General features: G+C 47.4%; 2 protein-coding genes across 6 annotated transcripts in view; one reads left to right on the top strand and one right to left on the bottom strand.

The window, feature by feature from the left end:
- Positions 1-2265, top strand: part of CDC42BPG (CDC42 binding protein kinase gamma) — a 51821-nt gene extending 49556 nt beyond the window's left edge. For 3 of the 4 annotated variants that reach the window (XM_054990680.1, XM_054990671.1, XM_054990695.1), the window contains 4 exons: positions 47-164; positions 383-500; positions 667-752; positions 1185-2265. In XM_054990680.1, coding sequence (XP_054846655.1) covers positions 47-164; positions 383-500; positions 667-752; positions 1185-1244 — 382 coding nt within the window. In that variant the 3' untranslated portion in view covers positions 1245-2265. The remainder of the gene's footprint in view (positions 1-46; positions 165-382; positions 501-666; positions 753-1184) is intronic. The other variant, XM_054990687.1, reaches the window with a different exon arrangement.
- Positions 2266-2321: 56 nt separating this feature from the next.
- On the bottom strand, positions 2322-23914 carry SCYL1 (SCY1 like pseudokinase 1). 2 transcript variants are annotated; one of them, XM_054990726.1, is made up of 18 exons: positions 23713-23914; positions 22888-23028; positions 22000-22122; positions 18221-18441; positions 14565-14655; positions 13214-13369; positions 11485-11643; positions 10633-10740; positions 9614-9727; positions 8983-9138; positions 7473-7661; positions 6259-6334; positions 5978-6166; positions 5615-5745; positions 4580-4681; positions 3520-3801; positions 2953-3019; positions 2325-2867 (listed from the first exon to the last, which is right to left on the bottom strand). In XM_054990726.1, exons 1-18 carry the CDS (start codon positions 23824-23826, stop codon positions 2743-2745), a joined length of 2544 nt encoding a protein of 847 aa, XP_054846701.1. In that variant the 5' UTR covers positions 23827-23914; the 3' UTR covers positions 2325-2742. The 2 variants fall into 2 exon arrangements, with proteins under 2 accessions (XP_054846703.1, XP_054846701.1); XM_054990728.1 differs by lacking the exon at positions 4580-4681 and having other exon boundaries at positions 2322-2867.
- Positions 23915-27290: the final 3376 nt, after the last annotated feature.

The following is a 27290-nucleotide window of genomic DNA, read 5'->3' as shown; positions in this document are numbered from 1 at the left end:
ACTCAGCCTGAGCTCCTGCTCACTCACGGTGTTCCATCTCTTTCAGGGAGATGATGCGGGACCCTACCCTCCGCTCCAAGCTCATATCCAGCCCCAGCAACTTCAACCACCTTGTCCATGTGGGTCCCAGTGAGAAAAACCACCAGTTGCAGGACTTGCATGTGGTGAGTAAGGAGGTGGGAAGAAGGAAGGAAGCAACGTTGCTTGAAGAATTGGGGAGGCAGAGAACACAAACTCACATTATTTTTCTGCTACACACACAAGTTTGAGGGATTGGTTTTTGACATCCTTTAGGCCATGTTCCTCCACCTTACGGAGCTTGCTTCTCCCTCTCCAATCTCAAAAGCTGCTGGCTGACCCTTTGGTGACAATCTGCTTTCAGGCCCAGGAAGAGAAGCAGCGAGAGGCCCAAGCCCGTTTGCGCTGCAGCAGCCTCTCCGAGACTCGGCGGCCCTCTTCTTCAGGCAGTGATAGCACTGGGACAGGAGACTCTTCATCAAGTAAGAAATGGTGCAGGGAGATGAGGAGGAAAGGCTAATCCCCTTGCCGAGGATCTTTAAACAAGGTTTTGTGTAATAGAGAAACATCGGCCGTCTGCCGAAGATGGATGGGAATCTCCTTCAGTGCCTCAAGGTAACTGCCCTTCTCTTGCCTTTTGCCCCATAGGAAAGTACAAGTTGGGCAGCTCCTTGTCGGAAGACTCCTTCACATCTCCGCTAAGCTTTTCTTCTGGCATGGACATGTTGGTGAAGGTATGGACATTCCTAAAGCACTTACGCAACTTGACTCTGATTTGTGTCTTTCCCCCAGACTATATCCCCTCTCGTACCTTAAAGTGTTCAAACTGTGCTTTCTGGGGAGAGGGTACATCATTTGGGTTGGGTTCACCTACCAGTTTTTGCTGCTCGATCTTGTTCGATTTCCCCTCCTTGCTGCAGCCTCCATCCCACATGGGTTTTGTGCACGTGGGTCTCACAAACCCCAGCAGAGCTTGTTTTGATAATCAAAAAGTGCCTCTCCTCTCTTTTATTAACTAGCAGAACTGGTAGTTCGTCGGGATGGTGAATACCTAAAGATCCTTAAGTGTTCACCATCCCATTAGAACTCACCCATAACAAAAAAACCCCAAGCAGCACAGATGCTTCCCCCATCCTATTGACAAGGGTCTCATTTTCTTCTGGCAGATCTCGGAACGGACACGGAGCCTCCCTCCCCGCTCCAGCCAAGAAAGCACCAACTCATGACGGGAGGGGACTGAAACCGCTGCTGCATGTCTTTGGCCCCACTGCTTTTTACAACGAAAACGTGTGCCTTTTCAGGGATTCTTCTGAGGCAACAGAGACAGTGGCTGACAGCTGTATTTCCCCTGCACACCTGGAGGAATAACTGTCCCCCTCTGCCAGAGAGCGTGGGAGGAAGATAAAAGCAGCACAGCAAGCTTCAAAGATGGCCCGGGAGTGACAGCAAAATGTGTGCGGTAGCCTAAGCCAGCTGGGCCCCACCTCAACCTACACACCACTCGTATCTCAGGGAAGGTTGCTGCCTACTCTTTTGTTTGTGACAGCCGTGCGCCAGATCTCATCTTCCCCTTGTTTGCTGCAACGGCAGGGGCAGGAAAGCCCTGCTTTGGGAAAAAACATTTTCAAGAACATTGTTTTTTTTTAAAGCTAACCTAGTTTCTGCAGTATTCTACAACAGAGGAAGGGAGAACCCCTCCATTGCGAGTTGGGATAAGCTGCATCAAGGACGAGGCTCAGGAGAAGAAGAAAAAAAAAGAGACGTAGGCTTGCCAAGGCAAGGCAGATGGGCCCCGCCCTGGCAACCGCCTGCACTGCTGTCCATCTGCTCGCCTGGCCACACACCCAACAGAACTCATACACGTCTTGCAGGTGGCCCTTTTTCCTCTGGGAAGGAAGCAAATTAAACACAAAAGGGTCAAAGCCAACTTACTTTATGGTGGTGGTGGTGGTGGTGGCGGGGAGAGGTTCTTCCTAGATGCACTTCTGTATTATAGGAAAAGGGGAAGGGAGGGAAAGGTGGGATACTCACCTGCAGCTGTTGAATGGCCACACACCCACCTATTGCCTCAAGACAGTGCGGAAGTGGGACTGCAAGAGACAGTGCAGAAGGAAGGGTCTTTTTTAAACACGCAAGGGCATGCTCTGCTGGCTCCAAGCCCTTTGGACTCCCAACAGCTTTTGGCAATCCCAGAAGAGCCCATCCATCAGTTCCACTTTCTGCCCTCGGCCGGTAAGCACAGGGTGAGAGGTCTGGCACATGCATTGCCAGGAGCGTCTCCTTTCCTTAAGAGTTAATTTATTTCCGTGTAATCTTCCGCATAAACCAATAAAACTGCAGAACATTCAGACAGGCAAAAAATTAACCCCCGCCCCCCCAAAACCTGCAGCTGACAAGTGATACAGAGTAAACTATTCTATGCAGAGACACGTTTTTTCTCCCCCCAGCCCCCCTTGGGAGTTCAAGTCTTATCCCTTCACAGCAGGGAGGCACCTGCAGGCAAATAGGAAAAGCCAAATCTGGAGCAGTTCTTGGCAGAGACTGGTCTCATCAGATCAGCAGGTGAGGGGGTAGTTACAGCAGTTCGCTTCCCCCCTAAACAAGCAAAGGGCAGCACAATCCTGGGAGTCTTCCCTCCACTACAGCCTCCTTCAAGAAAGAGGAAAATCCTTCCAGCAGCTTCAGGGGCAATATCTGCCTCTCCCACCCCAAAGAGAGAGGCCGTCAGTCCAGCTTCCTCGCCCCCAGCTTCATGGGTCCCTTGGCCGCTTTCCTCTCAGCCCGCCGGGCTTCCATCTCTTGCCTCCTCTCCTCTCGCTTCTTTCGCGCCAGCTCAGCCTTGCTGGGCCCTGCAGGGAAGACAGACATTGGCGTGAGGCCTGGTCTCAGCTTCCACACTGGGCCAGTCCCGGGGTGTGTGTGTGCGTGTCTCACCATGGTCCGACTCTAGCGCCTCCCAATTTTCCTCCGAACCCCAGTCTCCGAGGGCCTCGGTGTTTCTCTGGAACAAGATAGGAGGGGTGTGAGAAGAAGAGGAGACTAAGGACCAACAAAGCTTTGGCCGGAGGGGAGAACCCACTCTCGCCCCCTTCCCCAAATCAGCCACAGTTCCAGGTTCCAATCACAGCTGGTGACCCAACCAATCACAATGAAGAGAGGAGCTTCTGGGGGCCGATATACAAAGGCTCAGACTCCATTACCAGTCATGGTGATAATTCCAGACAGGTATTCATATGCGTCTGTTGCCACAAAGTTAAACAGGAGTCCAGCAGCAACGTCAAAGACTAAAAAAGCTTACGCTGGAAGAAATTAAAGATTATTTATTCCTGCATTAGCTTTGTGCTACTGGACTCCTATTTGATTTTTGTTATTATTCAGATGTCCACTTTTAACTACCGCATGCCCTCTTGTACGTGATCAGATACACATTTTATCCGTTCCAAATCTTGGCTGAAATAAGGACTAGGGACGGGGGGGAGGAAATTTAACCAAGTCTCGTACCTGGCTCTCTGCCGCTGGCTTCACCGCCAGAGAAGAAAAAGGGTCGGGCTTCTGCGCAGTGGAAACACATTCCCAATTGTACTCGCTAGCCAGTTTGGTGCCTTCTGGAGGGGCCGTGGTCGCAGTTTTGGGAGCCAGCCCGGAGGTAAAGTCCCTGTCACAACTGCTGCCCCAGCCCTCATCTACCAGGGAGCCCTGTCCCTTCCGGTGGCTCCACGAAGACTCCAGCTCCCAGTCGGAGGTGTTCCAATCCGATTCTTGCTTTGTAGAGGAGCTGGTGGCCTGCAAACGCCACAAAAGTTGGGCATGTGATCAAAGGGCAAGACCACTGCACTCAAAGCCTCAGGCGCAATGCCTGGCTTCTCTACAAAAGGTTGACCTGGATTTACACAGAAAACATACTCCAGAACACAGTTCTATGTCCAGAACATGAGTTTTAACTTACGAGATGAGTGTGTTCCTAGTCTGTATGACTAGAAGGTGGACTGACATATGCTAAAACCTTTGCATACCTCACAGCTTCTGACCTGAACAGCCCAGGCTAGCCCAGTCTCATCAGACCTTGGAAGATAAGGAGGGTCAGCCTTGGTACTACTTGGATGGAAGACCACCAAGAAAGTTCAGGTTTGCTGTGCAGAGGCAGGCAATGGCAAACCACTTCTGTTTGTCTCTCACCCTGAAAACCCTGCAGGGTTGCCATAAGTGGGCTGTGACTCGATGGCACTTTCCACCACCACTCAGAACCCCGTTCCAACAGGGCTCGGTTCTCCACAGGGCTCAGGAAATGAAGGTGGATTTCTAAGGAGTCATTGTCAACAGAGGAGAAAGTTCAGTAGCACCTTTAAGACTAACCAACTTTATTGTAGCATTCGAGAACCACAGCTCTCTTCGTCAGATGCAACTGACGAAGACAGCTGTGGTTCTCGAAAGCTTATGCTACAATAAAGTTGGTTAGTCTTAAAGGTGCTACTGGACTCTTTACTATTTTGCAACTACAGAGTAACACGGCTAACTCCTCTGGATCTATGTCAACAGAGGGAGGACCCAGGCACAGACTTACTGTCCTGCTTCCACTTTTCTTGACTGCCATGGCTGGTTCCTGCCATGCTGGGCTGTTCCAGCCCTCTGGGCTGTCGCGGTTCTTTGACTGCTCAGCTTCTTGCTATGGACGAAGAAAGGAAAGGAAAGCTTGGTCCGCAGGTGTTCCAGGGCCTCCCTTGCAAACACCAAAGCCAGACAACACAACTCAGTTCCGCAATGGAGCCCTGGCAGGGAAGGCTGAGAGGGAGCTGCTCACAGGGGCAATCCCAAAAAGCCCTCTGCCCTTCTGGCTGCTGGCTATCTCCTCCTTTATGATATTTCTATGCAGCTTTTTCAACTGGATTGTTCTCAGAAGTTTACATTAAAAATTTAAAATACAGTAAAACTTTAAATGTATGTGGACAGTGTTTTTTCTAGGCACAATCGATGGTTCCCAGAAGGCAGCTAATGCTTTCAGCAGTACCCAAAGGACATTCAGCTGGCTTCAACTAGGGCCAGGGCCGTTTCTGCTCTGGCCCCGGCCTGGTGGAACACTCTCCCAATGGAGATCCAGACCCTGTGGGACCTTTTATAGTTCTGCAGGGCCTGCAAAACGGAGATGTTCCACCAGGCCTTTGACTAGAGGCCAGCATTTTGTCCCTCCTTCTGACCACCATACCCTCCTTTGCAGCCGTCCTGGAGTTACATCATAGCGGTGCCTGTGGTTTATGGTGGACTCTTCAGTAGTCTGATTTATTTGGTGGTGCCTGGATTTTTTTAATGCTATTTGAATTACTACGGATTAATACTGGATTTTATGCTAATTGCAATAATGTTTTATTGTATTTTAACAGTATATTTTGTTGGAAGCCGCCCTGAGCCCGCTTGCAGGAAGGACGGGGTATAAGTCGAATAAAATAAATAAATAATAAATAAATAAGCTAAAGGAAAGGGGCTCAGAGCAGGGTCCAGGCACACCAGAAAAACCACTCACAGAGCCACACACCCAGACCCCACGGCACATTTTCAGCAATTCCAGGCCGAGCAAATTCCACCTGGGTCTTCCCCTTCTTACCTCCAAACTGCCCCAGTCTTCGTCATCCCACCGGTCAGCCAAGTTGTCCTCCTCCGTCACATCCTCCTCCAGGTCCCAATGGCCAGACGAGGGGGGCACTGCCACCTCTGGGGCAGGGGGCTGCCCAGTTCCTTAAAATGGTAAAAGGTCATATTTGGTAGCTGGAACAAGGATTGGCCAGCGATGACACAGCAACGGGACCCACTGAGCTCAGCTTACACGACTGAGTCTTTGACAACTGCCTGCCCTAGACCCTCCACCCTGTTCTTTTTACTGGGAGTCACAGGGTACTTCCCCTCTCCACTGCAGCACATGCAGGACTGATGGGGGAAGACAAAAGGAAGTTTTCGGGTCCCCACTGACTTGTTTTGGGCGTCTCCGATGTCGTGCTGGCTGGGGTCCCCTCTGGAATGTTCTCTGCCACTTGCGTTGCCCCTGCGTTAGTCCGGATCAGCTTTGACGTCAGCGACGAGACCCCTGTCACAGCCCACCCTGCCCAGCTGGCAGCTGCCCCTGCCCCAGGGCTGGCGGAGGCAGCGTGGATGTCCTTCTCTAAAGAGATGGCAGAATGTTCAGCTCAACTTCTGGCGGCTTGTACTATCAGACTCACACTTTGTTCCTTCCCGGTTCCCAAGGGAACTCACCAAGCTCTGAGAGTTGAGCCGGATCTTCAGAAACCGTTTCCAGTTTTGTCAGGAAACTCCGAATGGCCTTGAATGCCTGAGGAGAGGAACAAAACAAACGGGCGTTGCCAGTCAGAGTCTTTCGGAGGGATGATACCTCCCTGTGCCCTGCAGCTATCCAGCTGCCCTTCCCCTTATTCTCTAGCATCACAATACAGCACTCCCACCAATGGCTAAGCTCAACCGTATTTTCCAGATACTCCACTATTGGGTAAATCTTGGGTATGTTGAAGGAAAGAAAGAACTTCTACTGTAGAGACAGGCAACCCTTTTGGCCTGAGCACCAAATAACCCACACATCTACCTGTGAAGGTGCTGGTGTGCTCGTAACAGAAGGGCGAAAAGGGATGAAGGCTATGGCCGTTTCCGCATGTTCTTAAAGGGACAGCTCACGCAATGAACCTGCCGGCCTTCCCCCTTCACTCCACATGTCTCCGATTTCAAAACAGTAGCAGGTTGTTTGGCTTCCGGTTTTTTTGGCGCCTTTTCTGAGAACACGCTTTTCCGTGGGCCCTGAAAAGGTACTGACAAAATGGAAGCCAAACAGCCTGTTACCAATTTGAAATTGGAGACGTGTGGAGTGAAGGGGAAAAATCTGGCGGCATTTGGTGAGCGAGCCATCCCTTTAAGGATGTGGAGAAATGGCCTATACTTACCCAGATGTACCCAGAACAAGTCCCTGGGGCTCTGCCAAGGCACTTGGGGTTTGCCTGTGACCCAACTGGCGACTGTGCAGCGCTAGGGAAGTGAGCGAAGGCATAAGCCACATAAATCACCTTCTCATGGTGTCGCCATTGCCAGGGCCTCAGGGGCCTGACTCCAAGACCTGGCCTTGTATGTCAAGCAGAATGGTCTGGCATGCCACTGCTTGGTATGTCTGCCATGGGCCGCCTATCCCTGCTTTGTTGATCTGCAGAAGCTTGAATTCTTGATCTTCCGCCCATGCCATTCAGCCTTTACAAAACACAAGCTGGACCAATGCACCAGAAATGGACACAAAGGACAAAGTAGATGGATGATTTGACTAGCCATCCCGCCTGGCCCACGGAAAGCCAACTCCCACTGTCCGATCCCTCAAACTTGGAGGCCCCCCCAAAATAACAGCAATTGCCCACTCACAATCCTGACAGCCCAGAAAGCATAAAGAAAGCATCCCCTGCAGGCTCAGAGCTCACCTGGTCCCGAACAGTCTTCTCGGGATCCATAGTTAATGTGCAGAGCACAGGAAGAATTTTGAAGGCACAGTCATTCATGGAGAAGAAGTTGTGGGTGGCTGAAAAGCCCAGGACGCCAGCAGCTCGAGACGGGGCAAAGGGGTCCTTTGTGGCCCGGCTGAAGGCTGATGTTAGGACATTCTTCCTCGTCTGCAAAGAAGAGAGAGTGAATGGTAAATGTGTATCTTCTTATAGAATTTGGGGGGAGTTTTAGAACGCCAACTGGAACAAAGCATTTCAGAAGGGAGGGGCTTGGCTTAGCTTGCCTGGTGGGGGTGGCCTTTATATCCCACCCCAGTCCCCCGTTTCCACATACCCAGGCTCCCAACCAGTGATGGGTTCCTTCTTGTAGAATTCCTGGCCAAATATTCCAACTAAGCAAGTTTTTTAAGCTCAGGGAAAGCAGTGTGAGCTTTCAGACTCATGGTTCATCTGAGCTTTCAGACCGGAGTTGTGCTCACCCTGTGAGGTAGGCTTCTACCAAGTTAGGACGTTGCTCTGCCAAGGTCAACACTATACGCTGTGACTGATGGCAGCTCTCTGGTCTTTCCTGTCATCTGCTACCCAATCCACAGCTCCCTTCTTCTACGTTCATCCTAATGGGGTTCTTTTTCAGCTTGTTCAGTGTTTAGGGACAAAGTATCTACCTGCTGGCGGCGGCCTTGGCTGAACAGAAAAGTTTTGGTGCTAGGTAGGCCATTCAGAGCAGAGGAAGACCACCCTGCTACCAAAGTTCCTACCAAGAGGCATTCAGGTTCACACCACAAGCCATTGCTGACTTGTGACCTGGTATCATCGTTAGCACAGAGATCATCAGCCAAGACTAAAAGTCACACACTCAGGCCGCATCATTTAAAAAGTCTGTCACTTCCCATTTGAACTGTTCTACTCTTTAAAAAGTTCCGAAGATGGTGAAGCAGGCAGGAATAGAGTACAATGGCCCTTTGAATCAAGCTATATCCAACGCAAGGCAAAAGAGCAGTTAATCTTAGGAGGTAGGCCAGTAAACAAGTTTTACAGTTTAAGACTATAAGCAAGCCAAAAATATTAAAAACACACCGTAATCATTCAATTTGGTTCAATTTCTGTTCCACTCCTCCTACCAGGAACTTGGGGTGGCATATGTGATTACCCCCCACCCTCCATTCTATCCCCACAATACTTTAGACAGACAGACAGAGCACTGGCCCAAGGTTACCCAGTGACCTTCAAGGCTAAATGAGAATCCGACACTCTGACCATGACACCACACCGGCTGTCACTAACTTGCACAGAATTCGAGCGTGCCCTTGAGTGAGAAGGGAGAGGTCCCTCTCGTACTCTTCACAGGGTGGCAGATGCCAATTTGTAGCCTTGCCAGTCCCTGCTCACCCCTGCCCCACCCCAAAAACCCAAGGCCTGAGATCAAGAATCCTCCTCCTTTCCCTCACACCACCAGAGCAGTTTGCCCACCAGAGCAGTTTGCACTCACACTGGCATTCAGGTAGGGCCCAATCTTGCCGAGGCACACAGTAGTATTGCAACGGATGGGCCCCTGGTCGTCCCGGGCTTGGAGGCGGGCAAAGTGCTTCATGAGCTCCACGTTGAGGTTGTTCTCATTCAGCTTGGGAGCTAGCAGCAGCATGGACTGAGAAAAGAGGACAGGTAAAGAGGAGGCAGGAAGAGGGAAAGCAAGACACAGCCAGCATTCCCTCCCCCGTGCCTGGATTTAGTGCCAGCCAACAGCCCCCTCCTCCCTCTGACTTCCAAATACCATCCAGGGAGGGAGGAAGAGAAGCTGCTGGGCACCTCCCATCATGCTTGCAAGTAGCTCAGCTGAGAATTCTCCTCATGAGAGAACATCTGTGCTGAACTTTAGTACCATTTGTACTGTGGATTTTCGTTCCTGAAAGTCATTTTGGGAGTTCAAGTGTGGCTGGAAATCAGGATAAAAGATACAATTCTCTCCGGGAAGTGCAGCAGCTCACGTTTCCGGCTGCATTCTTACCAGAAAAACCTTACCACCCCAGCTGACTTTTCCCACATGGTAGAGAGATAAGGCAGGCTTGGCTACAGGGCTTCATGCAGACTGTCTCCCCTACACCCCCAAAACAGACACGCACCTTCACTGTCTGCTCACGGATGGCCGGGTTGGTATCCAGGAAACCATGAACAACGTGGGGGAAGATCTGGGTGTTGACAGTGGGCTCATTCAGGTACTGAATGAAATGTTCCATCTGATGGACAAGTGGCAGGGTCAGCAAAAGACTGGCCAGCATAAAAGACCCTCAGTGCAGGCACATTCCCCAAGACCCAGGTCAGAATACAAATACTCCAAAGTCCAAGCTCTCCCTCTGCCCCCATTCAACTCATCCTGCTGACCAGGACGAAAGCGCAGGATCCTAGATTTTTAACTAGAGATGGGCACAAACCGAAATACGAACCAAAGTATTTCGGTTTTTGGTTTGCGAACCAGCAGTTCGTCAGAGGGCATCTCTGATGAACCACAATCAACCATGACAATTTTTAGGCCGGTTCGTTTGGTTCATTTTTCAGTTCGTCACTGCAGACAGCCTGGCGCTGATCAGTTTCCTAGGCAATGGGGGGGATGGGCTTTCTGCAGACCTTCTGCTGCCTGAGAAGTGATGTATTCACGAACCAAATGAACCAGTTTGTGAACCGGACAATTTCATGCCAGTTTGTTGTTCGTGGTTCACGAAACACGACAAACCATGAACCACAACGAACTACCATTTTCCTGGTTCGTGCCCACCTCTATTTATAACCCAATTTATAATTTATAAACCCAAAACAAGTGGGGCTAGGCACAGTCCAGTGCTCAGCTCATCAGACTCAAGAATCAAAACACTGCAAGAAGCCCCGCCACTCAGTCCTATCCGGAATCCACATCACCTTCCTGACTTACACTGCAATCCTGAAAACACTCTCTCTGGAGTAAGTCCTATCAAATAGACTTCAGAAGGATCCTGAGTAAACCTACTTAGGCTCAAACTGTTAACGCCTGATCCCAGGAGTCTGAGCAGCCTCCCAACCCACCCACCACCCACCCATTCCCACATTGATAAAAGCCCCCTTGCATCACACCCAAATTTAAAGCACTAGCAAGACAGATGTTGTGCACCTGCTGAAGCAACCGGATCCTCATGGCTCGGTCTGGGGAGGAGAACATCTTCACGATAACAGGAATGATTTTTTGTTGGTATTCCTGGGCGTTCAGGAACTTCCCCACCTGGAATGACAGAGAAGGGAGAAGCCTTTTTATCCCAAGGCAGCCAACAACCCACCAAAAAACCACAGCAATGGTGCCTTGAAGGGTTTCTAGAATTCCGGTACATCAATGGGCTTCAGCCAATTCATCATATGGATCAATGTTTAATTAGCTAGAAGAACACACCTGCAGCGCCAGCCTAAGCAGAGTTCCAAGACAATTGAACTCAACAAGCTTCAAAGGGTGCAACTCTGCTTTACACCCTCTTTGGGGTATGGAAGAGAAAGCATCAGGAACAACAGCTCTTTCCAACGCTGAGAAAGCAGCATTGGTCTTTCAGACTATGGGAGATGGAAGGACTAGATACTTCTTTCAACCTCCCCCAAAGGTAATATATTATTTAAATACAAGTCATTTGGCTAAAAAAGCAGCTGGTTTAAATCAGACCTATTTTTTTACTCGGCACTTACTATATATGTTCACTGAATCATGTATATTGTGGGGGGTGTAAAGAGACGCCCGTACTGATGGAATCTCCCCACCCCTGAGAATTCACATCACAAATGATAGTAGCGTTTCTAAAGTTTCCCCTGCCATGGAAACCCATTCATTTTTCTCTGGACGTCCTTGCCCTATAACAGATACAGCGTCAACAGGCCTCTTCCAGGCTACTTAAGAAATTAAGTAGCACAAAAACATACGGGATTTCAAAATGCTCCAGGACGTCCTTCTTGGCCACCCCTGCTCCCTACCCATTGAGTTTACCTTGAAAAGCGGGGTGAGAATGACAGCACCGGCACTGCCAAACTCAAAAGCTGTCAGGAGCTGTGGGAGGACCTTGTGACGGCAGAAATCCTCCGGAAAGGCGTCCAGGTTGGTACTGAGCTCCTGGAAGAACTTCTGCCGTTCGGCAGGCTCCTTAATCTGGGGAAGGGAAATCACTGGGTCACACAGCCACCACCGCCGCCCTGTACTCACTTTGCCATGAAAGGGAGCAGGCAGCATGGAGCAGAGGCCCATCGGGAAGTAACAGGCAACGAGGCCAGAAACAGAGCTGGGACGCAGCTGAATGGACGGATCACGTGGTCTCTTCTTCTCACCTTATTTCCCCACCCATTGCAGGGCCAGGATTTCCTCCCAAGAAAGGGACAGGCCTAGCCCAGCCACCCAGGATCCTGCACCCCTAGATGGCTTCCAAGCCATGTGCTGTGTGTCTCCAAATGTTTTGCTTCACACCTGATCACATGGGCACGGCAGCACTTTACTTTTTACAAGTTGTTGTTTAAGATTCTCCAAGCAACAAAAGGAAAAGAGAGGGGGGGGAAGAAACAAACCAATTTAATAGTTCAATCCATGTGCGTTCCAACAGTTAGCCACATTTTCATTTGTCTGTTACAAGTTGCAGATATAACCAGCGTATATGTTTGACAAATCATATCCCATGGCGTATTCATATGTAAATTAGTAATTCTTGTGTGGACAACTCCTACTTTGTGGTACTCCCTTTTCTATATATTCTTAAAAGCGCAGCAATGTATTTAGAAAACAAGCAGAGTACGTTGGGTTATTACTTTAAACTGTAAAGAAATCTTGTCTGAGATTAAAAGTTCTCATACCTTTTCATACCACCCTCTAATGGAAGGCACATAAAGCTTTTCCCATTGTTGGCAATTAAAAATTCTGCTGTCAACAGCAGTATTTCTATTAGTTCCCTTTTCAGAGTGAGATGGTTTTACATATCAAAGTGTTCTATTAAGACAGTTTAAGAGGCCAAAAGATACTTTGTATTGTGTAATCAATTCAAACATTAATTCAAGCATCAAGATCTTAACTCCACAATGAGCTGTCGAGCGTGACCCCTAGCAACGCAGAAATTTGGCTGGAACGCCACAACCCTTCCAACACAGATCGGAACACCCAGTATGATGTAGTATAGTCGAAAGGACATGAGATACTGGTGAGCTTATAATTTTATGTGCCAGCTCTTTGATATTGGCAGAAGCTGATTTTGAGAGTATACATTTTCCAAACAGAGGACCAACCAATTTCTGAGATGCTGGTGTTGATTTCCTTTCGGGCATGGCAGCGTTTTCGCCACAGAGCAAGTCCAGCTAAAAACCTCTCCCACCTTCCTTCCTCCCAGATGAGAGAGCTGCAACTCCAGTGCTACCAAGCTGGTAGGCTGTGGCAGAGCACTAGCACTCAAGCTTTAGGTATCTGGGATTTTCCCCCCTAGGGGACCTTCAAGTGGACCTTCATTCCCAGCTGCCTCATAGGTGGTCCATCTAGCACAACATTGTCCCCTTTGACTGGCATCAGCTCTCCAAGGATGCATGCAGAAAAAGCTCTTTCAGAAACAGGAGGAGATACTGGGACTTTAAAATGGGACCTTCTGCATGCAAACAAAAGTCCTCTACCGCTGAACCGTGACCTCTCCCCAAACATCACAGTCTCAAGGGACACAGATAACGCATCCCCCCCTCCTTTCGCTTACCTGGATCTCCTCCAGGAAGAGGTTGGTCTCCACAAAGCGATTGTCCATGAAGCCGCCCGGCCCGCAGCAGTTCTGCAGGAACTTGGCAGGATTGGGCCGCAACTTTGGGTTGGCACAAACCAGCTCACAATAATGGGGCACCAAAGACTTGGGGATCTGGAGGAGGGAAGGGAAGCAGCAAGATAGGAAAGGTCTGCCATCCTCAAACTGATTGCCCCGGGACAGAGCAGGGCTAGGAATGAAGTCCAGGAGGCTTGCACCTCAGAGGCTCCCAGGCCCTTTACCTGGCCTGCAGCTCTCCATTCAGAGTCCTCCTTAGGGCACCCCCTCCCCTGAAAGGCTGGTGAATTAAAAGCTTTTAAAAACAAGAGGGATTTCCTTTAGTCAGGGCTGAAAAACATTTATGGCCTTGGACCCACGTACGTGCAGGGCCACCTCTCCCACTACGCTAGGCTGTGACAGCTTCACTTAATAGGAGCAAGGCCTTCTGAAGATGCCACCTTGCAAGTGGGTAAAATCAACAACTGCTGAAACACCAACGTTCTCAGCGGCGACTCACCCCCGGTGGAACAGGAAGGCTCCGGCACCTCTTACCGTTTCACAGAATGTGCAAAACGAAAGTGTCCAGGAGGGTATTTTTATAAAGAGATTAGAACCACTAAAATAACAGAAGAGCTCAGGTGGTCACTTCTGTGAGAGATCATATTGCAGAGTCTATTGCAATGTTTATTGTATGCATCACCTCCCATCGCCTTTCTTCATTGTGGTATGTCTTGCCTTGGGACAGTTTTTTGTCTGCGCGGTTTTCCAGCTCTGGGATCCTAGTCCTGCTGCACTGTTTGCTGGAGGTCTTTGCTACCCAATTGTTTCCCCTATTTGGTAATCTGCCTTGAGTCTCGGTGAGAAAGGCTGGCTATAAATGAAGATGATAATAATGCACCTGGGATTTTTCCAGTTCTGCTTTAATTTTATTTCTTTTCCTTTATGTATTCAAAACATTTATTAACGGCCTTTCTACCTTGCAGGAACTCGACAGCTTACAATATAAATAGGTAGCAATGGACACCCCCTCTCCCAGTACCTGCTTGGGTGATCCTCACATGGAGCTTCTCTAGCACAGCATTGTCTACCCTGACTGACAGCAGCAAGGTCCTTTGATTGCAGAAGCTGGGGACTGAACCTTATGCAAGACAGTTTTTCTACCGCTGACCTACAGCCTTGCCCTGCCACAAACACTTGAGGAAAACGGCAAACTCCCCCCAGCATCCGGCTACTGGGCTCAACTCTCTTCTCGAGGGGCAGAAGTGTTACTCTGTTCTTTCTTCTCCAGCCAGAGGATCAAGGGACTCACCTTGCCAAAAGACCGGAGGGAAGATGCACGGGACAGCGGGCCATTGAAAACCTCCCAGATGAGACACCCAAGACGCCACATGTCAGCAGACCTGTGACAACACAGGAGGGGTTATCAAGTCAGCCAAGAGCCACAACGAAATTGCATGTGTCTGACATACTGATTTTAAAAAGTTAACGCTGAAAAGAAAAAAAAACAGAACTGAACTTTCAGACAAGTTTAAAACTCTACCTCAGACACATCCAAGAGTCAACAACATAATTAAACAGAAACCTCATCTGAACAGGTCACCTGCCTGGACTCAAGTAACAAGATTAGCCAAAGTCAACGGAGATCATTCCATTCGATGTATTTCTGTTTTCCCTTGGCAGAGTGATTTATTTAATGCAGTGTGCCCTCAAATCTACTGGGAAGTTGATGGCACAGTCCCAAGGCCAGTCCAGAAATTGCTTAGAATGCCAGGTAAGCCTCACAGTGGCATAACATGGAGACACACCAGCACAACACCCTGATGCCACCACGGCAATGTAAACACAGTGCGGGTGCAGCTGCGCTGTTGGAGGCGCCTGAAATAGTGCTGGAGGTGGGGCACAAGATCCAGTCAACGTCCTAAGCTGCCTCAGGCCTCACCACGCCACAGCATAATTGGGCATGTTGAGTAGGGGGTTTCTCTGGAGTGGTTCCTGCCCTGATACATTATATAGCTGGTTTCAACAGCAGACTGAATGTGGGATTCCAAATGTCCCGATATGTGCCTTTTCCCTGCTTAGAAGAACGCTTGCTAGCGTTTAAAGTGCGAGTTCCAGTCCTGCCTCTTCCTTCTCTTTGGCTGCTGATCAGTTTGGCCAAAATGTAAACTCTACCTTACCGACAGCTTCTCCCTTGGAAAGATTTGTATCTAAAGAGACAAACAGACAGCATTTTGTCATCTGTATCAGGAGCTGGAAACCAGCCAGGGAGGCAGTGTGGTCTTTAGATGACCAATGAATGAAAAGATTGCTTAAGATAGATCACTCTGAAAAATGTGGGGCACATGCCCACACCAGAGCTACTATTTTGGAGGAAGGGTGTCTAAAGAATTGCATCAAATTCAGGCAATGAGAGATGAAGTTCTAGGACTACTAGGCTTCCACTTCGAGATGTCTTATACCCGAAGGTTGTTATGGATCTTAAAAATGAAAATGTTGATCTACCAAACAGCATATTAATTTGTCACTAAAACTGGCCTCTGCACCAGAGGACTGGAAAATACCAAATGTTACACTGATTTTTAAAAAGGGGTCAAAGGGGATTCAAGAAATTACAGAACAGTTAGCTTAACATTTGTTCCAAGAACTTTAGTAAAATCATTAGAATTTTTAAACACATCAAGGGAAAATCTGTACGGCTTCTGCGAAGGGAAATCTCGCCTCATCAACCCTTTGGAATTCTTTGAAAAGGTGAACAAGAGTGTGGGTAAAGCTGAGCTGCTAGACATTATATACTTGGTACTACCAAAAGACTTTTGACAAGGTTCCTCACCAAAGATTCCTGAGTAAGTTTAGCAGTCATGGGATAAGAAGACAGGAGCTTTTATGGATTAAAAATTGTTTAAATGAAAGGAAGCAGAGAGAAGGAATAAACAGACAGTTCTCTCCTCATTACAGGAAGGTAAGCAGTGGGGTCCTACAAGTGTACCAGGACCGGCGCTACTTTGCTTATTTACAAATGATTTGGAATCAGGGTGAACTGCAGATTAGCCAAGTTTTTAGGAGGGAATTCGAAAGCCCATCTGTGGAGCTTTCAGGAATATGTTCATTACAGCATCAGCACTTCTGTTAGGCGTGCCACAGTCCTCCCTACCACGGAGGGAACTGCGCTTCCTTCTCTCCTTTCCTTGTTGAGCCCTGAGTGCGAGTGGAGGCAAGGTGAGGTTTGGGAAATGTGCCGGCACTGGTGTGCATCAATTAGCTGCTTCCACACAAAGACTGTGCATTTGGCTGCTGTCACTATAGACTCCACTGCAGTTGCCACAAGCTTCACTCCTTGGAATTGGGTCTTTTTTTGGTATTTTTTCCTCTTCTCAGAGAACACAGAATACCGATTAGCTGTGTTGACACCACACTGGCGTCAGTAACACACCAGCATGCAGAGCTTATAACTGAGCTGCCCTAGGCACACCCGTTCTCAGAATTTTATTCTGAAAACGGTTTAGTTCAGATTTCTGCACTGTAAAGGAACTGAGGATGCAGTATAGACATGACTTTTTTAAAAACTAGGGTGACCTGCTTGCCTATTTAGAATCTACTGCAGACGGCTCAATGTTCACTTGAGCTGCCTTAAGTTTTTTTCTTGTCCTCAGAGCTGAAAAATAAGATCCTCAAGTATCATGCCTTTCTTTGCTTATTTGCTCTGAGAATCTATATCTGTTACAACCAAAACAAAGGGAGAAGATTACACTTCCACAATAGTTAAGTACACACCAATACAAGGAAGTGTGCCAACACAGCTATTATTATTATTGCAGCACAAGTAAATTATACAATCAATATAATCAGTATAAACACAACAGTTTCGATTCCATTCAATACAATGTGGCTGCAAACTTGTTCCAATGGGATGAGAGAGTCAAGTCCCATATATTAACGGAACCTCTTTATCACAGGCTGCAAACGGTGCCAATTGAAGTTAATCGGTGGCGTCCAAGATTTATGAACTCCAAGGTGGCGACGAGCTATACCGGTCTATTCCTTTCGACTCGTTTCAAACCCAATTCTTCATCAGGCCACCAGTGTCAGTTAATCAAAGTATTTCGTATCCAAACTCAAAAAGCATTCCAGTTCACATTCAGGTTTACATTTACAGATCCAGCTCCCGAGTTAGGTCTAACTCGGGAGCTGGATCTGTAAATGTAAACCTGAATGTGAACTGGAATGCTTTTTGAGTTTGGATACGAAATACTTTGATTAACTGACACTGGTGGCCTGATGAAGAATTGGGTTTGAAACGAGTCGAAAGGAATAGACCGGTATAGCTCGTCGCCACCTTGGCCACCTTGGAGTTCATAAGTCTTGGACGCCACCGATTTAACTTCAATTGGCACCGTTTGCAGCCTGTGATAAAGAGGTTCCGTTAATATATGGGACTTGACTCTCTCATCCCATTGGAACAAGTTTGCAGCCACATTGTATTGAATGGAATCGAAACTGTTGTGTTTATACTGATTATATTGATTGTATAATTTACTTGTGCTGCAATAATAATAATAGCTGTGTTGGCACACTTCCTTGTATTGGTGTGTACTTAATCTATATGTGTTCACAGACAACTAATTTATCATAATCTCACATGAAAAAACCCAAGAGCGACAGACGGAACCACAGGCAGCAGAAGTGGTCCCCGCAGAACCCTCAGCCCACAGGCTTCTCAGAAATCGAACTGGAAGGGCCCCAAGCTGGTCTTCAGAAAACTAGAAACAATTAGCGCAGTGAAAGAATTGATTTGAATTCTCTCTGTTGCTGTGGAAAGTGTTCAGACTATGATATTTTAGATTCTCCCTGACAAGTGGGGGTGTCTCAGAGTGAATTAAAATTAGTTCTCCCACGGCACCAATAGTCTCTTGTTTTTTTGCTCTGTGCTCAGTGCAGGCCTCTTTTTCCTGCTTCAGAAAAACTTACCATTTCTCTCCAACCGCTTTGCTGTTTTCTGCCAGCTCTGGCGGATCATATTTCTCCAGCTCGGGGACCCCCTTCCTGGGCACGGCACTGTCCCCTACCACAGAGCACATGTAATCGAGGCCACCCAGTTTCCACTCGCCAGCACGGTCCACAAACACAGCAGCTGCACACACATTGTTGTGGATGAGGTGGCAGTCATTCACCAGGAAGCTGAGGGCTTTCTACGAGGGAAAATCCAACAAGGTGGCACAGGCTAGGAGTTAAAGCAAGGCAGGGTATGGGACCTTCATTCCTCCTTAAAAACTACCTCATTCAAGAATGCTTCAACCCACGCATATACCACCCCCCTCAATCTTTCATCGCTGACTACATTAAAGCCTTGGTAAGTGCAACTGCATCACTTCTGACATCCTTCTCTTTTCTTAAATGGGCTTACTTTTGATTGTAAGCTCCTTGGGGCAGATGCCCAGTGCGAAGTACAACCAAGTAAGACTTCCTTTGGCATTTACGAATCAGAGAAAACCAACATCTTCTTATAATCTATACAGATTAAACCTGCCATATGTGACTGCGTTTGTTCTCAAGCTCACTTAACATGAATTAACCCCTTAAAGTTCCCAGGATGGATAAAGGAAGGCAAGAAGATTGTCTTCTTTTTTTCACCAGCTGATTTTGGTTCAGAATCCTTTACTCCCAGGGTATTTAAAAAAAATAAGTATGCTTCCTCCTCTCTATGCGTCCCATCTCCCAATCACTGACCAATCTCTAGTCTCTACGGCTTTCCTTCTTCTTCCCTTCTTTCTCTCCCCCCTTTTTTTTGCAAGTCTCCAAATTTTAAATCCTTTCTGAAACACCATCTTGCCTCTGACATCAGCCTGAATTCACCTGGAGGCCCACTCCCCCCATTCCCAATCTGATCCATAACTCGCTGTTGTGTTGAGACAATTTAGATGAAGTAATTTCAGACACTAAAGTGCTAGATAAATGACACTTAGGAAAATCCTGCCATTCCTCTGTGAGTGGCCAGACACTCCGACCCTTTTCCCAATCTTGCCTGGCTCTGAGCCTCAGATGACAGATGAAGATGTCCCCCTGAATGGTGATCCACCTCACCACATGAGGTATCCTGAACAACTCTTTGTCCTCTGGTTTGGACAGGCCGGTTCACCCCTCTGTCACTCAGTTCTTTTCAGAAAAGATACAGCCTCCTATATACTCTCCTCAGCAAGGGTAAAAACCACTGGAAGGAGGGAAGGAATTTTAGTGGGGGGAAATGTTAAAGTAGCCCCTCTTATCTTCGTTTAGTCTGCGGCCTCTGCAGCCACATTTGAAACCCCTCAAAAAATCTTGAAGAAGAAATGCAGAGTGATGCTGTGCACAGCTCTCCCTTCTACCTTGATCTATTTTAGCCTTACATCGAGATTCAAAATCTCAGGAGTCTTGCAAAAGGCAGATGTTCACCCCTGGATTTGGGGGTTTTACCCCATGGGTATAGGGCAGAATTTCTCACTTGTTTAATGGCCTCACATTATCGCAGAGCTTATTTGTTAGCTCGGTTTAATGTGCTACCTTCTGCGATACTTTATGGGAGATTCCATAAAACGCCATATGCTCACAGGTTATGCACTTGTGCTCAGCGAGACATAGAAACCCTGGAACATGTTTTTTTTGTATTGTACTTATTACTGTGATATACGTCCCACACTCATTGATCCACTGCTGAGAGAGCAAATTGGAAAATCTGATAAATGTAAAGTTATCTTCCTATTGGCTACTCGGAACCAAAAGTTATCGAAACTGGAGCTAAATTTTTGTATCTTGCATCTATGAGGCAAGTTGTGTATTTGTACACTGAGTTCTGGTTGCGTTGAGTGCTTTTGTTAATATGGATGTAATGCCAATAAAGGTTGAATTTTTAAAAAAATGTTTAGCCTTACTTGGCCTCCCTTGGATGAGGAAGGGTCCTAATGCAAGCCAAACCCTGGGAATTAGGATTACCATCTTGGCAACTATGGGTTTGGGGGTGCTGGCTGCTCTATTCAGGCATGCCAGTGAGTCACCGAAGCAACAGAATTTCCTGCCCCCGAACAACTGTGCGGAAAAAGCCATCAATAATCCCAGCACTCCTTTTTTTAGCTTTTCCAGAAAAAGCGTACAAAGAATTTTCTCCCCTTCGATAACTGTACAAACAATGTATAAGCTTAAAAAAAAAAACACATCCAAACTCCCCTCAAACCACACATTCTTCTCCTGCCCCAAGACCAAACAAAAGCTGATTCCGCACACGTTGGATAATGCACTTCCAATCCTCTTTAGAGATCATTTGGAACTGAATTTTTTGAGTGTGAAACAAAAAATCCACTTCCAAATGATAGCTAAAGTGCATTGAAAGTGCATTATCCAACGTGTGCGGAATCAGCCACGGAGAAATTAAACAAAAATTCTCATGCCGATTACATCACTGGTTTACTTTTCAGTAACTACAGGTTTCTTTTTACTGCCCAATAATGCGCCAGCTCTGCAACACTGTTTCTATCGTCAATAACATAACTTTCCATTTGGTTCATTACAGTATTGTTTCTATTTTTCTTTGCTTCCTTGCCAACTGCCAAAAATGGTAGATAAAGTATCTCATGAGCACAGCACTGAGTATATTTTAACTACTTAGAACACCATTCTCAGCATACGATGCTGTCTATGCACTGACTGCTGAAACAAATCAATGTGTGTTATGTTCTTACAGTGGTAAACGAATCCAGAGGAGTAAGTCACGATTAGTCTGTAAAAAATGTAGGCTAGAAGGTCTTTGAGGACTAGCAAAAGGTATTCAAGCATAAACTTTTGTGAGTCAGAGTCTCTTCATTAAATACATAACAGCATCTATCCAAAGCAGCTAAATTTTAATTTATGGTTGATTTTGAGCAACAGAAAGGTAGGGGGAGAATGGGGAGAAGTTACAAGGAAAGCCACTGTGAAACAAGAACCAAAAAGTAAACGGTCCAGTTGATCAATAAATAAAGGTTGACGAATGAAGTCTGATAAGCAAGTCTGAATTATTTATATTTTGGTCCCAAAGTAAGGGGCATGTGCATACACATAAACGTCAAACTTTCCCAGACATTTTATATCTCATACTTGTGTCAACTAATAGAAACCCTTGAACATACTTTAACCAACATAACAAGCCATCTTATATCTAGAATATTAAAGCAAATAAAAGCCCAAGAATGATAAAACATCTCCTCAGAAACCATGCATCTGTACCAAACACCAGTTGACCAGTTTCTGTACCATGCATCTGACGAAGAGAACTTGATTCTCGAAAGCTTATGCTACAATAAAATTGGTTAGTCTTAAAGGTGCTACTGGACTCTTTGATTTTGCTACTACAGACTAACACGGCTAACTCCTCTGGATCAGAAACACAATATTCTGAGGGGGCCTTCTGCATGTTTTGAAAAAAGAGTTTGTTCCCTTCCTCTACTTACCAACCACATATGAACATCTAGGTGTAAACCTTACTTCATCCACCTAACCCCAAGATTCCTACTAGCGGAATGTGGGAATCAGAAAATGACTTGTTGTTTTAACACCCCCTTGCCACTGAAGAGTTGTTCTGTTCCTCAGACAAAAATTAGAAGAGATGACAATCAAAGTCTGCCTGGCTTGAGCAAATGGACTTCTTGGAAAAGGCTATTTTTAGCAATGAAACTGCCAAATATCACAGGTCCAAAACACACAATAATCTCTCATAACCCCCAGCACCCCATGCAACTCACCACTATCTGATGGAGACCCCATGAGATCTCCAGTTCGCTCAAACCTTTTGCTTCGCCTCGTGACTCCAAATAAGCTCTCAGTGGCACCACTGGCTCCGTCACCACGTGTAAACATTTCTCCGTCTGCCAAAGCAAACATCAACAACTGATATCAGCTGCCACGTCAGGATCTGACCAGTTTACTGTCCACCTCCTTTACCCCCCCCCCCCAAAGGGCTAGGAAAACCCCAGTTGTGTAGGCACCAAGTCTGCAGTAGAACAGCAAGACTCAAGTCCAGTAGCACTTTAAAACACCAACAAGATTTTCTGGCCCTAAACTTTCAAGAATCAAACTATCCAACAAAGGAAGCGCTGACTCCCAAAAGAGTATATCCTGAAAATCATGTTGGTCTTTAAGGTGCTACTGGACTCTAATCTTGCTGTTCAGCCAGGGAAGGATGCAAAAAGGTCTCAGGGAACAGCTGGAAGGGAACTAACGCAGCAACGCTCCAGAAACTAAGCAAGCGCAAGCCTGGTGGGTGAGACTTTCTGGGAAGCTCTCCCACCACCCCCAGGCTTGACTTCCAAGATGGAAGAAAAATGGTATGTCAATGTAATCTTAAAAGGTACGATTTTGCCCTCAAGGAACCTGAAATATTTGTCTAGCCCTAACTTGTGGAAGGGGGGGAGGCAAAGATGTTCCTAACCAAGTCAGCCCCCAAGCAATGCTTTGTAGGAAAAGCTGCTGGTCTCCTCCAATGGAAAGTCCAAAGGGTGCCCAAGGGGCTCAACTTTCCTGGGGCAAAGCAGGACATCAGCACCAAACCCTCCAACTAGGACGCTTCTCAGCTGCCCCTGCCATCTCCATCCCCCCCCATGGGAACCATAAGCAACCCCTCAATATACTACCTCTAACCCGTCAATGTAGGACAGGATATTGGGGTGCCGCAGAGTTTTTAAGTGCTTGAAGGCGGCCTTGGCAACTTGCGTCTCTTCTTCCAAGTTGGGTTTCACATCGTACACAAAGAGGGATACCGGCTCCCCTGTGGCCTGAAAAAGGAAGATTTGGGAGAGAGGTGGGGGTGGTTAGAAGGGAGTAATGAGGGCAGCTGGGTCTGTCTGGAGCAGCGCGATTTCAAGCACCCGAGAGGGACACAAATCTGTTTTGCCAGGTAAATGATGCTGCCCCCCCCCCCGCCCTGCTTCCAGGCCTTTAGACGAAAATCAGGTAAAGGGGGGAAGCATTAGAAATCTTCTGCCACCACCGTCCCCATTTCCGAAGGAGCAGAAACATTTAGAAGGGGAGCCCCAAACCCTTTTTTTTCTCCAGGGGTGCACCTATCAAGCGGATCCCCAGCCTACTTTGCTCAGAAGTCAGGACTCCCCCATCACCTTTCTGACCCGGAAATCCTCTCTTCTACGGTTGCCAACCTCCAAGTGGGGCCTGGAGATCTCCCGGCATTACAACTGATTTCCAGGCCACAGAGATGAGCTTCCTTGGGGGGGGGGGGAGGAAGCTTTGGAGGATGGAAATATACTCTGCTGAGGTCTCTCCTCTCCACAGACCTCACCCACCGCAGGCTCCATCCCCAAATCTCCAGGCATTTCCCAACCCAGAGTTGGCAACCTTACGGACGGTCTCTTCCCCCGTCCCTCTGCAACGTGGCACCCCCCCCTCCGCCCTCCTCCCGGGTGAACTTCTGCCTGCGCCACCGCCCGCCGCTCCCCTCCGACCTTCCGCCTGCCGCGGTGCAGCTGCCAGGGCCCGCCCGGCTGCAGCGGCGGCTCTTGGGGGGCGACGCTCTCGAAGGGGAAGTCGCGGATCGGGTCCCGGGCGAAGAACCACATTCTGGCTCGGCTCCGTTTTCTCCTGCTCCGGAGGCTCGACGGAGCGGCCCCGGCAGGAGGCGCCACCAGGCTCCGGTTCCCTCGCAGGCTCAGCCCCGGAACCCCTCGGCAGCCCCGGAAGTGTTTGCAACGCCAGCGCGGAGAGGGCTTCTGAGCATGTGCAGAGTATTCTCCCCGCCCTCCCCTTGAACAAGTGATCGGCAGCGCCGTGCGCCGGCAGAGGGAGGCTCTGCTCAGCCCTTGCGGAGAAGTCGTGATTGGGGTTGCCAGCTCCAGATCGGGGGATTTCTGGCGATTTAGGGGGTGGAGCCTGGGGAGGGGAAAGACCTCCGCGGGGTATACAGAGCCCCCCCTCCAAAGTAGCCATTTTCTCCAGGGAAACTGATCTGTGTCACCTAGAGACCAGTTGTAATTCCGGGAGATCTCCAGCCACCACCTGGAAGTTGGCAACTCTAACATGTGGCGTGCAAAGCTCGTTCGGGTCTTTAAGGAGCTCTTCCCCTCCAAGATTCTCTAATCTCTCACAGGACTTCAGTAGGTTCCTCTCAGCCTTTTTATTTGGGTTGATTTGTGCCTTTTGTAAATGGGAAGCCCCCCCCCCCAAAATATGTAGAGACCCCTAACTCTTACCTAGGTGGTCTCGTTTTGTATAGGCTGATGTTAGCTTTTAAAAAGCGGTGTGGGGCACGTTGGCATTAAAGGCCGAGTTCCAGAATCAATGAAAGGGTGCCTGGCTGCTTCCTCTTCTCGGTTTGGCCTTGCTGATCCGCTGCCTCTGAACATGGAAGTTCTATTGGGCTCTTATGGCTAATAGCCGTAGATGGACCTCAGCAATGAATATGTCTCATCCCCGTTTAAAAACAAGCTAAAGCAGAAGTGAAAACCATTAATGAATTATATACTTTATGAAGAAACGTTTTCTTTTGTCTTCAATCTACTGTTCATCAGTTTCGGTGGGTACCCTTTGAAGGGGGAGGGTCTTTCTATACACTTTCTCTACACTATGCATAATTTCATTGACTTATTTCATGTCTCCAAACTAAAAAGCCCCAAATGTTTGTTCTCCTAGAAAAAATGCTTCAACCTTTTGATAACTTTGCTTGCTGCTTTTCTGCCACTTTACTTAATTATTCATTTAAAACATTTCTTCCCCACCTTATCGCCTTAGGCTCAAGGTAGCTAACAATGCAGCAACCAACCTGTGAGAAAGCAAAACATGCTAATCCAACTAGAAAGGCAACACAGATTAAAATGCACAAATTACGTATTTTTTAAAAAATTGCAACGTTTAAAAAACGAAATTGAACATAGCCAAATCTGCTGCTATAATTTACCATCCACCAAATGTTCTGTGGAATAAAATTTGTCTCGCGTGCCTTCCTGAATATAGTGAATGAAATAGGCACCCATTCTGTTAGGGACTGGACCCAGTACAAGAAAAACCATCATGTCACTGTAACTCTACAGTGCAGTCCTAAGGGAAGGTACCATAAGGAGAAGACCATAATGGGTGCAGAGTAATATACAGGTAAATGTGGTTGGGTGAGAGCCATAGGCCATAAAGGGCTATGAAGGTAATAGCTAGCACTTTGAAATGGGCCTAGAAGTATGATACTGGCCATTTTCTTTTCAGTCCTTCGTATGGAATTTGCCGCTGCTGCATGCTGTGTTTTTGTTGAGCTATTCCCCATGACCCCAAGATGCTTTTTCCCTGAGCTACATCTGCACATTTTTTTAATACTGTGCTGTCATGCTGTAGCTATCCCTCACAATTGGTTTATCCTGTGTAGGCAAGACAATCCATTTGCAAATGATTGCTACAGCACAGTATCCAGCAACATGTGGCTACAGCCCTGGGAGTATTTTGCTGGAGCGTCTGGGAGAAAGCTACTGGAACAGAGCTGCTGACATTGTTTTCAGCTTTTGGGAATATACAATCATGTACAATCATTTACAATCATGTTTGGTTCCAGTTGTTATCACTGACTATATATAACGGGTCCTGACCTAGATGGCTGCCAAAAACAAAAAAGTCTCCCAATAAACAATTAACAATGAGAAACAGGAGTCATTCCATCCGGCAGGAGAGAAAGAGGCACATCCGCTTTGTGAATCAGAATAACGATGGGATAATCCTGTTTATGCCTGGCTTACAGATATTTGCCCTTGAGAAAGCCTTTGGTGTGAAACAATCATGGCGAGCAGGTTGTTGGGAGGAGTTTGTCCTGTTGGCGGTCCTCTTCCACACATGAGACTTCTACACAGATTGAACTGCAAATTTATTGCAGTTGTTCCTTTCCTCATCTACCATACCGAGTGTGGTTGTCATGGGAGCCTCGAGAGTTCTTCAGACCTTGAATACACGGTTTCTGGATGTGAACTGAGGGTTTTTTCTACCTGTTACTGTTTACATTGATGAGAAAATTATCTGTGGATGATTGCCCTGTGGTGCGTTGAATGTATTTGCACGTAAGAATTTTTGTACATGATGGTGTTTACTCTCTGTGATGGAAGTTTTGTCGGCCCCTGAGGAAGTGGAAGTTCTATGAAACGAGCTGGATCATCAAGCCGGCAGCTTGTAGGGCCAGGGGGCTCTGCGGAGCTCCTTGGAATCCACCTACAAAGGAAATTGGCTTTTTGCACATTCTACAAGTTGATCTACTCACCCTTTGAAATAGACATCTCCTTTCTCCTATTGACTTTTGTTGACACCTTGTGGTGTCAGCTTTTTGTATGGGAGTCTCCAGAGTTCAAAAAGAAAAATCCATTACGAGACTGTTCAAATTACCTCTGTGGGACTCTCTTAAAGGGACATGGTCTATGACTGATAATCCCCTCCGTATTGTTGGGACTTTCGGGTCTTTGCATGTGTAAATGCATCGTTTAAAAGTGATATACTTGTGCACTGAGCACTTTAATAGATTTTTCAATATTGTTTTCGAAATAACATTGTGTAATATTTCTTTTCCCCAAGTATTTTGGTTGTATTTCCGGATGCTTTGCATTTTGGCATTGTATTAACACAATGACTCCTGTTTCTCATTGTTAATTGCTTATTGGGACACCTTTTTTTTTTGGTTACATCCTATCTCCCTAGCGGGCTTCCTTGTTATTGTTCCTGACCTAGATGGCCCAGGTTAGCCCATTCTCATCAGATCTTGGAAGCTAAGCAGGGATAGCCCTGGCCAGTGCTTGGATGGGAGACCAACAAGAAAGTCCAGGGTCTCTAGGCAGAGGCAAGCAATGGCAAACCATTGACAGCATTTTATATGCACACATTTGCAACGGTAAATGGGTTATTCCCCATGTGTATAATGAAACCCATGCCCACAAAAAAAGGCAAAAGTCTTTACATACTGGGCAAGCACTTCCTAGGTAAGGAAGAAAATCTGACTTGGTAAGTTAACCCAAAGAAAAACACCATCAAAAATAGGCTGATGTTCCCCAGAAGGGACAGACTGTTG

This window comes from Eublepharis macularius, chromosome 1 (genome assembly GCF_028583425.1).
Source record: "Eublepharis macularius isolate TG4126 chromosome 1, MPM_Emac_v1.0, whole genome shotgun sequence".
NCBI classification, from domain to species: domain Eukaryota; kingdom Metazoa; phylum Chordata; class Lepidosauria; order Squamata; family Eublepharidae; genus Eublepharis; species Eublepharis macularius.
This window is presented reverse-complemented; position numbering and strand designations above follow the sequence as displayed.

What these genes read in the sequence shown, in the direction of transcription:
- SCYL1 (XM_054990726.1), bottom strand. Translation starts at nt 23,826, where the DNA reads ATGTGGTTCTTCGCCCGGGACCCGATCCGCGACTTCCCCTTCGAGAGC. An exon ending in CCCTCCGGTCTTTTGGCAAG is followed by an intron (nt 13,370 to 14,564) that starts GTGAGTCCCTTG and finishes TCCCTCCTCCAG; the next exon opens with ATCCCCAAGTCTTTGGTGCC. An exon ending in GGATCCGGTTGCTTCAGCAG is followed by an intron (nt 9,728 to 10,632) that starts GTGCACAACATC and finishes CTTGTCCATCAG; the next exon opens with ATGGAACATTTCATTCAGTA.